The 14,293-nt window shown below is 44.2% G+C and overlaps 1 protein-coding gene across 1 annotated transcript in view; it reads left to right on the top strand.

The window, feature by feature from the left end:
• LOC138451205 (IgGFc-binding protein-like) overlaps positions 1-14,293 on the top strand; it is a 320,112-nt gene that overhangs the window by 199,991 nt on the left and 105,828 nt on the right. Inside the window, exons 12-14 of the mRNA XM_069604892.1 lie at positions 1,013-1,341; positions 5,615-6,182; positions 8,989-9,587. Of these exons, the coding sequence (XP_069460993.1) occupies positions 1,013-1,341; positions 5,615-6,182; positions 8,989-9,587 (1,496 nt within the window). The remainder of the gene's footprint in view (positions 1-1,012; positions 1,342-5,614; positions 6,183-8,988; positions 9,588-14,293) is intronic.

Here is a 14,293-nt window from a genome sequence, read left to right as displayed (position 1 = left end):
AAACATTTTGATTTTAGTGGTTTTCAGTTCAGTTTAACTTAAGCTGCTGACCTCCACAGCTCAGCCAGTTTTGTTATGAACATTGTTGTGGGCTCTTTACCTTTCCAGATTTTGTATGCACACAAAACTTCATTCTGCCAAATGTCTGCTGGTGTTCAGTGAGATTTTTGAATATCCTGCAATGTTTGACATAGGCATTTTTAGCTTGCATTCAGAGAAACCAAGGTGATTTCAAAGGGCTTTTTAAGCTAACAGGCACTGCTGTTCTTCCTTTGGCACAAATTCTACTCATGGCACCCCTGGCCCATCACGCTCGCACTGGTGGTTGGAAGGTCAGGCGACCATTTTGGTGTGCGCACAAACTGCGCGGTTCTCCTGGATTCTGGCGCACATGTGGGCTTTTTGGCCATCTTGGATTTTCTAAGCCCACAGCACCAAATGTTGCAGCTTAATGACTCAAACGTGGGTCAATACACCTGACAAGCCACAGAGCTGCTCGAAAAATTATGTATTCAGGAGAAGCCACATGAGGTCTGTGCACTTCATATTCCAAGTGTTCAGCCTTTATCTTGAGGATATCCATAACCCCATCATGAATTCAAAAAATAAGTCTCCCTCAAAGGAGGAAAGATAAGGTAGGGAATGAAGCAGACCATAGAGAGCAGAGTGCCATTTTAGGAAGCGAATAAAAGAACTGGAAAGCTTGATACCTGAAAAAGAGAAAGATTGTAATCTAAATGCACAAATATCTAAATTACATTTTTATATGAGTGAAAAGAATATGTTAGACTTACATACACACAGAGATTTGTGAAATTATATTGAGAAATGTAAGAATATTTTTATTTTCTGCTGTACCTATAACCAAATATGAATATGTGTTCACCTATTTTAATTTAATGCAACTTTGATACATAGGCCAGCGAGAAATTGACAAATGCTGGCAAAATGTTCTGTTCAACTCAATTCCTTATAATATAAAGTAAAACCTTTAGCAATGCCTTATTTTCAGATCCATGTAAATCGGTGCATTGTCGGAAGAAGGAGTCCTGTCAGATGCAAGATGACACCCCAGTTTGTGTCCCAGAATCTGAATCTGCGTGCTGGCGCCGGGGAGACCTGCACTACCACAACTTTGATGGAAAAAACTTTGACTTTCAGGGAACCTGCACCTACACCCTATCCAAATCCTGTGGGCCTGACAACACCCTGTCACAGTTCAATGTTCAGGCCAAGAACGAGAAACGAGGTTCCACAGCGGTCTCGTATGTCAGCCTTGTGACAGTCCAGGTGTATGGGGTCAATATTTCGCTGGATCGCTATGATTATGGACATGTCAAGGTAAGATTTCATGAAATATCAGTTGGGGATTGAAGACATAGATAAGGGAATGGTTTGATTGGAGGAATGCACTCAGCATTTACGCGTCCCACAAACACCTGCGACTGCAAAACTCTGACTGCCCCCTTTACTCACAGTGATGTGGAAAGCTGTACTAGTATGAGGAAACCGACACACTGCCCTTGAGTTGAACTGGGCCATCGACTACCCTGTTAAAGGACAGCAATCAACTTGTTTCCTTGTCTAAGCACATTAAAAGGCTATGAGCATGATTCCCAGGAGCGTTTTATAATGGCACAACTCCATTGGAAAACGTTCTGTGAATCTGGCCTTATATATATTTTTTTTTTCAGTCAAATCTTGAGAAATAATAAGATAATAGGGGTTATAGCAGCACATCTCCATCCTTGCCTACCTTCTAACCAATGTATAGGTTTGATTTTGGAAAACAAATGTTTCATTAGAAGCAGATACCAGGTGCCTGAATTGTCAAACCTCCAAAGGACTGCAATGTCGTCCAGTGCTCGCTTCTCATTATTCTTTCTGAAATGAAGATTTAAAACTTAAGAACAGCTTGTCAATCTCCTGTGCTTTCAAAAAGGTAGCCTGTACTTAAGCTTTATAGATCAATCTAGAGGGCTGTCCTGGATGTTATAGACCTTGAATACCGAGTTAAAGGCCCGAGCACAGAAACCTGCTTCAAATCATTGTAGGGAACTGGCAAATTCCCACCAGCCACATGCTGTGTTAAGGAGGGAGAGACAGGACTATGATGGCGGCTGCAAGGCAGCTGTAGGTGCGGCAAGGTGAATGAGTCAGTGTGAAGTAGAAACCACACCGCAACTGCCAGGCGCGGCCAGGTGTATATTCAGTAAGGGAGCAGAAGCATACGCCCCCACCTTTATAAGATAAGGAGGGGGTGGTGGGCAGGAGACTTACCATGCCCCAGCCGTTCCGGTCAGGTGCGGCCCATGTTGGCTTAACGGTGCGGAAGGGTGGTGGGGCTCTCAGCCCGGTGCTCCTGTGATAAGAGGAAGTGCAGAGCTTAGAGCCCTGCAGGCGGTGTGGCTGTCAGCCAGGCCCTCCCAATTATCACAGGAACACTGCATTGAGAGCCCTGCTGCTGGCAGTGTGTGGGGGAGTCTCACGGCTCCTCCTCTCATTGTGCCACATCACTTCCCCAGGTTATAAATGACATACACAGGGGTGGATTGGCAACCAAAAGTGGCCCTGAAAATATCTTGTGCCCCCAATAATATCATGCAAGCAAGCTCAACCCCTTTAAATAGGATATCGGGGAGCCTGGTGGTCGGAGGGTGGCTTGGGAGATTTCTCCTATAAGAATATTTGGGAAATAGGTCCAAATAGTGCATTTTAAAGTATTACATTTACAGCACCATTGCTTCTTACCTCGGTTTGCACTATTTAAACCCAAACAAAAATTCACATTTGCCCCTATATAGGGATTAAAAAGTAGCAAACAAAAAACGAACATGTCATTTGTTAAGATTGAGAAAAAGCATACTGGAAGCTTCATAAGAAATTCATTACTTCAAAGGGATCCGGCGGATGAGGTGAGATGAAAGGAAGGATGTGGGCGTTCCTGGGAGAGATTGAGGGGTGCAGAAAACCAGGGAAGCAACACAAAAGATGCCCATGGTCCAGAGGCCCACTGGGAACTCGGCAGCGTTCCCTGTAGACCAGCCCTGGGCTGATCCAACCATTTTTATGTAGCATCACCACATTCTCCATCAGACAGGTGCACTTTCAGTAACTGCTAAAGCACTGCATACTGAATGGTGTATCTGGGGTAAATCGCCTGGTTAGAAGAAACCAAACAATAGTGTAAGCCTCTGAGGAATATCTGTCACCAGACCTCTTTTCCCCAGGGCATCCTGCAGATGAGCTATTGTTGTGTGTGTTTTTAGAGCCCCATTGAGAGGACATCTAGTTCATGATCTGGTTCACTGTTTACCTTAAAAATCGTGAGTGCTTACAAATAAGGCTTGAGATGATAACAGGTGTATACGAAAAAATAAACTAGACATAACAGACATGGGTCAAGAGTTATAAGTAGAGCATTGACCTTAGTCAGCTGCTTGAAGCATGGTGTGTGGGTCTCTGAAGAACACTGCGTTACCTTGTTTGCTTCTCACACTCCCAGTCTGTCTGGATCCTCCTCAAGTGCCAAGAGTCTTAATATCTGGAAGGCTCGTGGATGTTCATGGTTCAGGATAAAGATTTGTCATAAAGAATATTGACAAGATAATTTGAGTGAGGGGTGTGCCTCAAGATGGACAGGGTTCTTTACCCTGGTGCATATACCATGCCAAACTGCACATGTCATGGTGCAAAAGATTTCTACTATGTCCCAGTGTTTTTAGAAATAAGGAAAACTTTGCCTTACTGCTAATACAGTGCAACTTTGCACTTGCACTGGTGCAAAGTTTCATAATTCCCCCCGCCCCCAGATTTATAAAACATATAGGGCCTCATTAGGACCCTGGCGGTAAGGGGTCTACGCTAGCGTTAGCTGCGCCGACCCCTTACCGCCAATTCCGAGTTCCCAGAGCGCCATGGTCATTTTTCCGCCCGCTTTTTGCGGGCATAAAAATCCATGGCGCTATGGGACCTTGGTGTTAATTACGCCACCGTAATTTACGGTGGCGTAATTAACTCCTTCCCCACTCCCATTATACCCTATGGAGCCGAAATGGGAATGGGGAAGGGTAAATGGGTCAATGGGGACTTACCGCCCCGCCGACCTCGGAATGGGGCGGTAAGTCCACCATCCGCCATGGCGTAAACGGACTTTACGCCATGGCCGTAAAGTCCGTCGATGGCGGAAAAAATCCGCCAGGGTCCTAATGAGGGCCATAGTGTGGATGCAAGAATAAAGTCCCAGGGGTTATCACCTCTAACCCATAGCTCAGAACTTGGGCCTCATTACGACCCTGGCGCTAATGGGTTAATGGCGCCGTAAAAGGCTGCAGTGCTGTTTACCCATTAGCGCCTTGCTACGAGGTCCCTTTGTGGGACCGGACCTGAACGGCTAGTCTAGACCAGCCGTTAAAGTAGGTACCCGCAAAGGGACCTTGGTGCTAAGTACGGTACTGCAATTTGCGGTTCCGTACTTAGCGCCTTCCCCAGTCCCATTGATCCCCATGGGGCAAAAATGGGTATGGGGAAGGGCCAATGTTCAATGGGGAATTACCGCCCGCCAACCTTGGAATGGGGTGGTAATTCCCCATTGAACATTGGCGGACTCGTTACGATACTGGCACCAACCATGGTGCTAATAGCGCCATGGTTTAGCGCCAGTATCGCAATGAGGGCCCTTGTATCCTGGGGCTCCTTGCTGTAGTGCTATCATTTAGGCCGCCCCCCGCCCCCCTAGTAAGCAGTCCGTTTCATGGGCAAAATAATCATATTTTTCCCTCGAGGTATGCAAGAATGTTTGTCCAATCCATACCCTCATATCCAACCACCCAATTAGACAATTTAAGACAAACTGAGTACATCAGCCACTCTGGCATTTTTTGCACACAAGCGTTTTGGTCACATTTAATAACATAAACACATTTTCATTAACATTGCATGTATTCATTCATGTTTAGACAAAGATTTTAGAATTGAAGACTATCAGTCCCCATTTGACTCGATACATCTGTAACATCTGTATGTGTCTCATAATTGAGGCATAAACAATAATAGCAGAAAAACTAATGAAAAGCGCTGCTGGGGTGGAGGTTGGCATGCCATACAGTGACGCTGCATGATGCACATGTAGGAAAGGTTACCCTGGAACTTGTATGGTGGCATATTCCATTCCTAGTGGCACTAAAAATTGTCTCCATTGCATCCATCTCAAGAACTTTGAAAAATACCCTGTGTCAGTCTTGGATTTGGAATATATGTAATTAAATCGGTCCCCTTGTGACTGATATGTGTATTGATAGCTTGTGAGCAGATCAGTATTGATAGCATACATTACAAGAATTAACATGTTGAATGTTAGATTGGGATCAGCATTTGGAATCATTTTCTATCTGCGCATTACTAGACTTCAAAAGGGTTGGGCACAATGATCCTGCCATCATAGAGAATGCGCTTGTTGTCCAAGCCATTTGGGGGCATGTTTTATCTTGATCATATTCCATTGAATCTGCATTGTACATTCGGAATTGGTTGCTTCTAGTTTAAAATCAATACATATTGTTGCCAACGTTTTAAATATCACTTAATTTCGCACTATTTCTTATTGTCATTGCAGGTTAACAATCAAGATTCCCTTCTACCTATTGCCTTGAATGGCGGGAAGGTGCTGATATACCAGAGTGGGACCTCCGTAACCATTCAGACCGATTTCACCCTAAAGGTCATCTATAACTGGAATGATTACTTAGAAATCCGTGTGTCCAGCAGTTTCCAAGAGAACGTCTGTGGCTTGTGTGGTAACTACAATGAAAATGGCATTGACGACTTCAGCACTCCGTCTGGGGACTTGGCTCCTACGCCGGTAGACTTCGGGAAGAGCTGGAAGGTGGAGGATGGAGACGAGCTGTGTTGTCATGATTGCAATGAGAACATCTGCACAGAAGAGATGTCGCAGAACTACACACAAAACGATGCCTGTGGCCTACTCATTTTGCTGAAGGATGGGCCCTTCAGGGAATGTCATGCAGTGATAGATCCCCAGGCGTTCTTTGACACTTGTGTCTACGATATGTGCATAAATGATGGGTACAAAGCAATCTTGTGCAATGCCCTGAAGGCCTACACCGACGCTTGCCAGAGAGCGAGTGTGAAGATCTACGAATGGAGAACCATTACAAAATGCTGTGAGTAAATCAACCAGTGTTTATGGTCGAGATATGTGCACCAAATGACAAAGCACCACAGTCTCATTATAAACACCTTATATCGAAAAATGTGTTAGTCATATCACACCCACAGACACACAAACGCACCCACACACATCCACACTTACACACGGACACCCACATAAACATAATGATATTCTCCATCAATACTTGAACCTGACACCTCACTAATGGCGCAAAACAAAGAGGTGATGACTGGAAGGTTTAGAATTAATCTTAAACCTCTTGCAATTGCTCTTGGCAACCCTCCAGACCATCGTTCTTCACCTTCCAACCCATTGCAGAAATGTGAAAGACCATTTGCAAATCAGGCTTGGTCCGACCCCCAAAGGGGCAGACCAGCCGGACTGACAGGTCACATCCCTTCTGCATGAGACCACAAGAAACGCAGCCTTGTTTTGGCCTCATTTGGCCTCATCAGTGAGGTGTAGCTTGGGTTTCTAGGCCCAGCAGGCACGTGACCCACATCTAGGCATACCTGTCCCACTCAGGGTGACAAAGCAAAACTAGGAGATGATGGCTGGATGGTTGAGAAATGTATGTTAAACCTAAGCCTCCCCCTTTTTGGGGTGGGGCCAAGCCTGATTTGCATATGGTCTTTCCCATTTTGTAATGGTTTGGCAGGCTAAAGAACAATGGTCTAGGGGGTTGCCCAGAGCAATGCTAGAGTTTAGGATTAATTCCAAACCTTCCAGCCATCACATCCTTTTTTTTTTTGCATACCTCACTAATGACAACAACACACAGAATCTCATCCCTATTTTAACCCTATCATCAACATTGCAGCCCTGTGCACCCGTTTTCATGCAATGGACCTACAATCCCACAAAAGCCACATCAAGCCTATTTGAATCCACTTTACTAACGTGGAACTATATCATTGCAGAATTCAGACATTGCTCATCCAACATAAACGGTTTGGCCTCAATGATTATAGGGACACAAAACCTTGGTGATAGCATGGTTATAGATGCTGATTCATCTCCTTTCTTTTTTTTTATAGTTCTTTGTAGCTTTCAAAGGAATGTGTTACATTTTCAAATAATTTGTAATCATGCTATCAAGTCCATGGCACCCAGCTTCATTTCAGCATCACAGACGGCCTGCATTTACAGACTATTAACAGATCATTACACATATTGTGAATCGAATTAAAAGAAAATGAAACACGTGTCTTAATGGAGCACATGAAAGATAATTGTATTTGTCCAGGGCAGGAGATGGCCGATTATGTGCCTATTTTCCATTGTGCCACCATTGAATGAGCTCCACTGATCTTGCAACGTAAAATAACATGGTTGGGGTTCTATGTATATGGCGGTTTGCCTGTACGCGCACAGATCAATGATACAACCATCTCTCCCTACTTTTTGCAAAGCTATTTTCTTGAACCATGCCACATTTTGTACCCTGGATGGCCATGCTGTGGAGATGGCTATTTCTCTTGTAGCTCTCTCATTAGAATGTTGAAATTGACTCCAGATTGTTTAGAATCTGACATATGGGCGTGAGCTCAAAGGAAGGAAGCACTCAGGCTCAGATGTGGTTGCTCAGGCGACACACTGGCTACTAGACTAGCTTACCAGTAATGAGCTCATAAAAAATACCTGCAAGAAAAAAGTAAACGTGTCTTCCAGTAATAAGTCATGGATCAGGAAATCTGACCCGACTTAATATAGCTCCATTGCTGATATGCTATGTTGGCAAGATAACATTTTTAAGTTACACAACTACCTGTTAGAATTCTCTTGTTATAAAATGAAAAAAAAAAAGATTTCAATTGAATTCTTTTTGTTGATTATGTTAATCATTCCATGGAAAAACGTGCATAGAAGTAATGTAAAATACTAAAAATACAACAAATCAGCAAAAGACGCTGCACAATTAGGCCACAAATTTTCTGTAAAAGATCATTCTCAACTATACAAAGAATTTTAAATTAAACTCTGGAATCACAAAAGACATGTTACTGCTCATTTCAAATAGACAAATAGCACGCACAGGGCGCTCATTTTAATTAGAAGGCACATTGCACGCATAGGACAGAGGTAGCAAACATTTGTGGGTCTGTGGTCCACTAGCTGTAGTTTTGATTGTTTTGCTCACTAAGTGCACAAAACTATCAAAGGTTTTGCGCCGTCATGTAGTACACACGCAGGCGAGCAATACTATGTATCCAGATGATTTCACTGGGATTCTACAGGGGAAAAATACAGCGGCATCCATATGGATTCAAGCATCTCTGCCTGCATACAAATTTAATGCGGCTGGAGAGGCTGTTGTATTTTCTGCACAAAGCAAGTTCGGGAGGTGGACTCAAACTCATGCTCCGGCTGCAAACTCTGTGCAGAAAATACAATATGCAAATGACACGGATCGTACTTCCCTTCAGCAGTTAATTATGATCCATACCTTTTCAGCATGCCTATGGAAATCAGACCCAATATCTCCAAATATTGAGATCATATAATATTAGGTATCGAAGGTCACTTGCACTCTCAACAAATAGGCAGGACGTACACAACTAATTCCAAGAAATAAAATCTCGTGTACGTTGCTTTTACGATGTCTCGGGTCACTTTGTTAAGCACTAAAAGATTGGATACTGTTCTTACATAGTAAACCCTATTTGGTCTGATAGTTTTCACAGTGCAGGTGACAGGCAACTCCCTTTCAATGTTCTGAGAATTGGGCCAATCAATGTCATATCTCTGTCATAAAATCTGGAATCCACACAATTAACAATGGCCTCTTCTCTTTGCAGCAATGGAGTGCCCGGAAAACAGTCATTATAAGGATTGTGGCCCTGCATGCCAGGCCACATGCAACGATGCTGCCGCTCTCATGGACTGCTCTGGTCCCTGCATGGAGATGTGTGAGTGTGACACGGGCTTTGTGCTCAGCGAGGGTACATGCATTCAGAAGAGCGACTGCGGGTGCAGTTTCCAGGGCCGTCTCTACTCTCCCAATGATGAATTTTGGCTCGGAGATGGGTGCAAGACGCAGTGCATCTGCAACCCATCCACTGGGAAGGTACACTGCAAGCCAGCGGAGTGCAAGTCTTCAGAAGTGTGCCGTGTAAAAAATGGCATCCAGGACTGCTACCCGACAAGCTACGGCACTTGCTCTTGTTCTGGGGACCCCCACTACATCACCTTCGACGATGTGAGATATGACTTTCAAGGCACCTGCGTCTACTTATTCGCCGGACTTTGCGCACAGAACAAGAATCTGATAGACTTCCAGGTCTATGTCCAGAACGAGCACAGGGCCAGCAGTATTGTGTCATACGCAAAGGCTGTGGACGTCATAGTGTATAACAGCACCATTAACATAAGCAAACAGTACCCTGATGATGTCATGGTAAGTTTCTTGTGGTTAGTTTTGATATTGATTAATTTGATAAGCAATGGCTATTTACCTATGCCTCCACTCAGTAACATAACTGATGGTTTATCACTGGTTGGCTTGGAATTAGTCATAGCCCCCTGCAGTATTCTGGGCAAATCACAGACTCTCATTTTTCCGTCTGCCATGCCATTACCGAAGGGGAAAGACCATATGCAAATCAGGTTTTTCCCCACCCAAAAAGGGACAATCCACCCCGAAGTACTAGGTCACATCACTTCCGAATACGACCACCAGCAACCCCAGACAAGTTTCAAACTTATTGGTGCAGCAATTATGTCTTCTCATCTGCGCAAAACCATTTCAACTCTCTTCCTATCCCTATCAACTGTTTTCCTTGACACCACCCCTCTTCCCACTCACCTACTCTCTCTATTCACAAAATGCCCAACCCTAACTTTCACTACATTTCCTCTTCTCACGTATACCCCCACTAGCTCTCTACTTTGCAAACTCAACATCAGTCTGCTTCTACGTCTCAATCTCTTTATATTGCTCTTTGGACTGCACAATCCGTCTGTAACAAGACTTCCTTTACCTCTGACTTCCTTCTTTCCCATTCTTCTGCTCTGGACCTCATTACCCTTACATAAACCTGGATTAATCCCTCAGCTTCCCTTCACCACCCTGCCTACAACTTTACCCACTCTCCCCGCCCAACTGGTAGGGGTGGTGTTGTAGGACTGTGTGACTCTTCCAAACTTCCTATCTCTTCTAGTCCCCTATCTCCCGCTATTTCTCCCTCCCTCCACAATCACAGCTCCTTATGGAATTCATATTATAACTCTCTATCGCCCAACTGGTCCTGCTGGCCAATTTATTGACCACCTGGCCCAACTAATTGACTCCTTTGTACCCACAATCACCTCATTGTCACTGGCAACTTTAACCTCCCATGTCTCTAACCACTCTATCCACTGACTTAAGCTCTCTTCTCCTTAACCAATCACTCTCTTCTCTCCAATCTCTGCCCACCAATTAAAATGGTAACCCCATGACCTTATTCTCATCTCCTCTCAACTCCCCACCTCTGACATCTGCACTGCTCCTTCTCCCTCCGATAATTTGATAATCTTTGCCTCAATCTCCACTCCTACTTCCACCCTACTCTCTCCACCTACCATGTCTAAGAACACGTTTCCCTCCTCAAAATCCCTATCTACCTCTCTGACCTGCATCACTCATTCTCCTCCAATGCAAAATTCACTGTTCCATCCACTGATAAGGGCTTCACTAATTTTAACACTGCTCCCTCCTCCTCTCACTTCCCTCTTACTACACTGACTCCTAAACTCTCCTTCCATGGCCTTGGATTACACCTACCATCCGCACCCTGAAAACAACAATGAAGAAAACCTATGCATTTGGAAAAGATCTAGAAACTCCTTGGATCTCCACCTCTACCTGACTGCTCTTCAAAACCGCTCCACGGCTCTTGACTCTGCCACACGTGACTTCTCTCTCTTATTTCACCTCAAACCTCTCAACCTAAGCATCACCAAATATCTCTCAACTCAATCCTCTAATCTTCCAAGCCCTCCTCCATCTCCTCTGCTCTTTCTTCTAACGATCTAGCTCTCTACTTTGCTTACAAAATGCCCAACATTCAAAATAGCCTTGCAAATTACCTTCTATCACCGCACCTGCTCGCTTTTCTCCACCATCTCTATCATCCTATCCTGCAACAATATATTCCATTGCCCCCACTAACCCCGATGCGTTTCTTGACCTTCTCCTCTGGCCTAAAACATCATCTGTCCCCATCAACCCTCCATTTCCATACATAGTGAAACTCATAGCTCCCAGTGTTGCTCCATATCTTACTTCCCTCATCAACTCCTCTCTTGACAGTGCCACTTTTCCATCATCCTACAAGTCAGCTACTGTCATCCCTATCCTTAAGAAACCTGGCCTAGATCCTAACTGTCCTGACAACTTTCATCATGTCTCTCTTCTACGTCACTATTCCAAAATACTAGAGCATGTAGTTTTTAACAGAATCACTGAGTTCCTTGACACACAAAACCTATGGGATCCTCTTGAATCTGGGTTCGGTCTTCTGCACTCCACTGAGTTAGCTGTCCTAAATATCAGCAACTACATCTCTTCTACTAGTCATGCTAAACATTAATCTATTCTTATTCATCTTAACCTCTCTGCTGCCTTCAATGCCATGAACTATTCCAACCTCCTTTCAACACCATCTGTACCAGGCGTCAGGGAGAAGACCTTTGCTTTGTTTGCTTCATATCCTGCCCCCTGACATTTCCAGGCATCCTGGCACAGCCTTACTTTCCCACTCACCCCCTTATTGTTGGTGTTCACCAGGGGTCAGTCCTAGGTCCATTCACCTTCTTTCTCTATAGCTTTACTCTTGACACCTTGATCAATTTGTATGGCTTCTCCTTTCAACTCTTCGATGATGACACTCCGAATTTGTCCTTTTCCTCCTTACATGACGAGCTAAGGTCAACATTTTGAACTGTCTCTACACAATAAAATACTGGGTGACATCTCACTCGCTCAACTCCACTAAGACTGAAGTTCTCAACTTTCCATTTAAACAGGCTATGTCTTCCTCTCCCCCTCTTCTATACTTCTCTCCTGACTACCTTTACTACTCTGCATCTGCTCGCAACCTTTATGTCGTCTTCAACTCACAACTTCTCGGTCTTCATCCCCCAATCTGCCAATCTGCCACTGCGGCCAGACTTAACCTCCTCAACATCAGAAAAATAAGACATTTTCTTCTCGCAAATACTGCAAGCACCTAATCCCCTCTTTAGTAATCTCGTGATTTCACTACTGTGCCAGTCTACTCTATGGCATTCCCAACTATGCTTTTTGACCTCTCAACAAAGTCATCAACTTTGCTGTCCATACATTCTTCAACCTTCCCTGCTTCACCTACACCTCCTCAGCCCATCATCTGTTAGGCTGATTATCTATGTGACAGAGGGAAAAGTGTAAACTCATTCTCATCATCTTCTAAACTATACGCAGATCTGCCCCACCCTACCTGTTGGCCCATCTCACTCCCTACTCTCCCCTTTTCTCACCTAGTCTAGAATGATCTTCCTCTCCCTCTCTTTCTCTATCTAAATCCAACCTCCTAGCTCTCCTCCTTTCCGAAGAACCACTTGCATAGCATTCTGTGTCACCCCATTTCCCTTTTCTGCTCTCCGCCTACCTGTCTAAAACAGCCCCACAGAACTTATTCCTCACCCCTCGTTCATGTTTCTACCTCCCTGTATCATCTGGTCTAATATCTGCATCCTCTCTCCCGTTGTTAAGGACACTGGTCTTCTGCTCAGTAAATCAATGTTAATAGGTTTTGTAAGCATTTGTGTGCCACAAATGCATTGTTTTCCCTGTAATTTTCATTTAATTAAATTAAATACATAAATAAATAAATAGAATTGTTAGGCATTGTCAGTAAGGTGTAGCTTGGCTCTATAGGCACCACATGTTCGGGATGTTTGTATGGGCATACTTGTCCCGCATGAGGGGACATCAGCGAACAGAAGGATGATGAATGAAAGGTTTTTAAATAATCATAATGTCTGGCGTTGCTGTAGGCAACCCTACAGACCATCTTTTTTCAGCCTGTCATGCCATTAAGGATGGGGAAAGAACATATGCAAATCAAGCTGGTCCCAATCTAAAAGACACAGTCCATCCCAAGAAGCTGCTAGGTTGCATCCCTTTTGCATGAGACCACAAGCAACGACATACATGTTTCAGCCTCATTGGCAAGCCACACACTACCCTTCAGTCTCCTCTGGTGCTGTGAATCCTGCACCAGGAATGAACGTCCCAGTTTGTTTCTGCAAATTTGTCACTGGTGTGCTTTGTTTGCTTTTTCAATATTAAGACCTACTGGAACGGGGTGTTAACGCCATTAGCACCCCAGGTTACCAAAGCGGTAACTAGGGATGCAAAATAAAAAAAAAAATGTATGTTCATTGATTGAACGGGACGCCACGCGCGTCACGGTCAATGAATGAAAATATTGATCCAAAATGCCTGTTATGGTTGTAGAAGGCGGGGCTCCAAACAGAGCCCCTCTTCTATTACCATTGCCGGTTGAAAAGGCAGGAGGGAAGCTGTTGCTGGACCGCCACAACAATAAGGAAAGTGGGAGAGGGGGGGTTGGGAAATGGTGGCCATCAGCGGGGGGAAGCAGCCTGTGGGTTCTCTGGAACGCGGGCTGAGATCAGAGATTTCAGCCTGCGTTCTGTGGAACCTGATTGGCTGTGCCCACTCCCCTGGGTGCTAATTCAAGCTAACACCTAAATCTGAGTTGTTTTTTTTAAAACATATGAATGATGGCCGCCATACTCTAATTGGTGAAATTAAAAGCAAATAAGTATATAATGTAAATAGTTATGAATTTCCCCCACAATTGAATCTCCATTGTTACATTTCTTTATTGTTATTTAGGGTACAATCTGACGGATTGTTAGATTTTGGGTGTCATTTAAAGCATCTGAGCAGATCAACCATTACACACAGTCTTACCCACATTGGTTGAACTAAACCAAAACTTTAACTGATGAAGACTTTTTTAGCCCAAGATAAAACACACAATTTGACCTTTAAGGTCCTGTAATGACTCTGAAGAATTCAGAAATTTTTCAGAGGCGTGAGTCAAGAGTCAA

The sequence above is a fragment of the Ambystoma mexicanum genome, chromosome 1p, assembly GCF_040938575.1.
Source record: "Ambystoma mexicanum isolate Mex_15411 chromosome 1p, UKY_AmexF1_1, whole genome shotgun sequence".
Lineage (NCBI taxonomy): Eukaryota > Metazoa > Chordata > Amphibia > Caudata > Ambystomatidae > Ambystoma > Ambystoma mexicanum.
The sequence above is the reverse complement of the archived record's forward strand: the minus strand, read 5'-3'. Positions and strand labels throughout refer to the sequence as shown.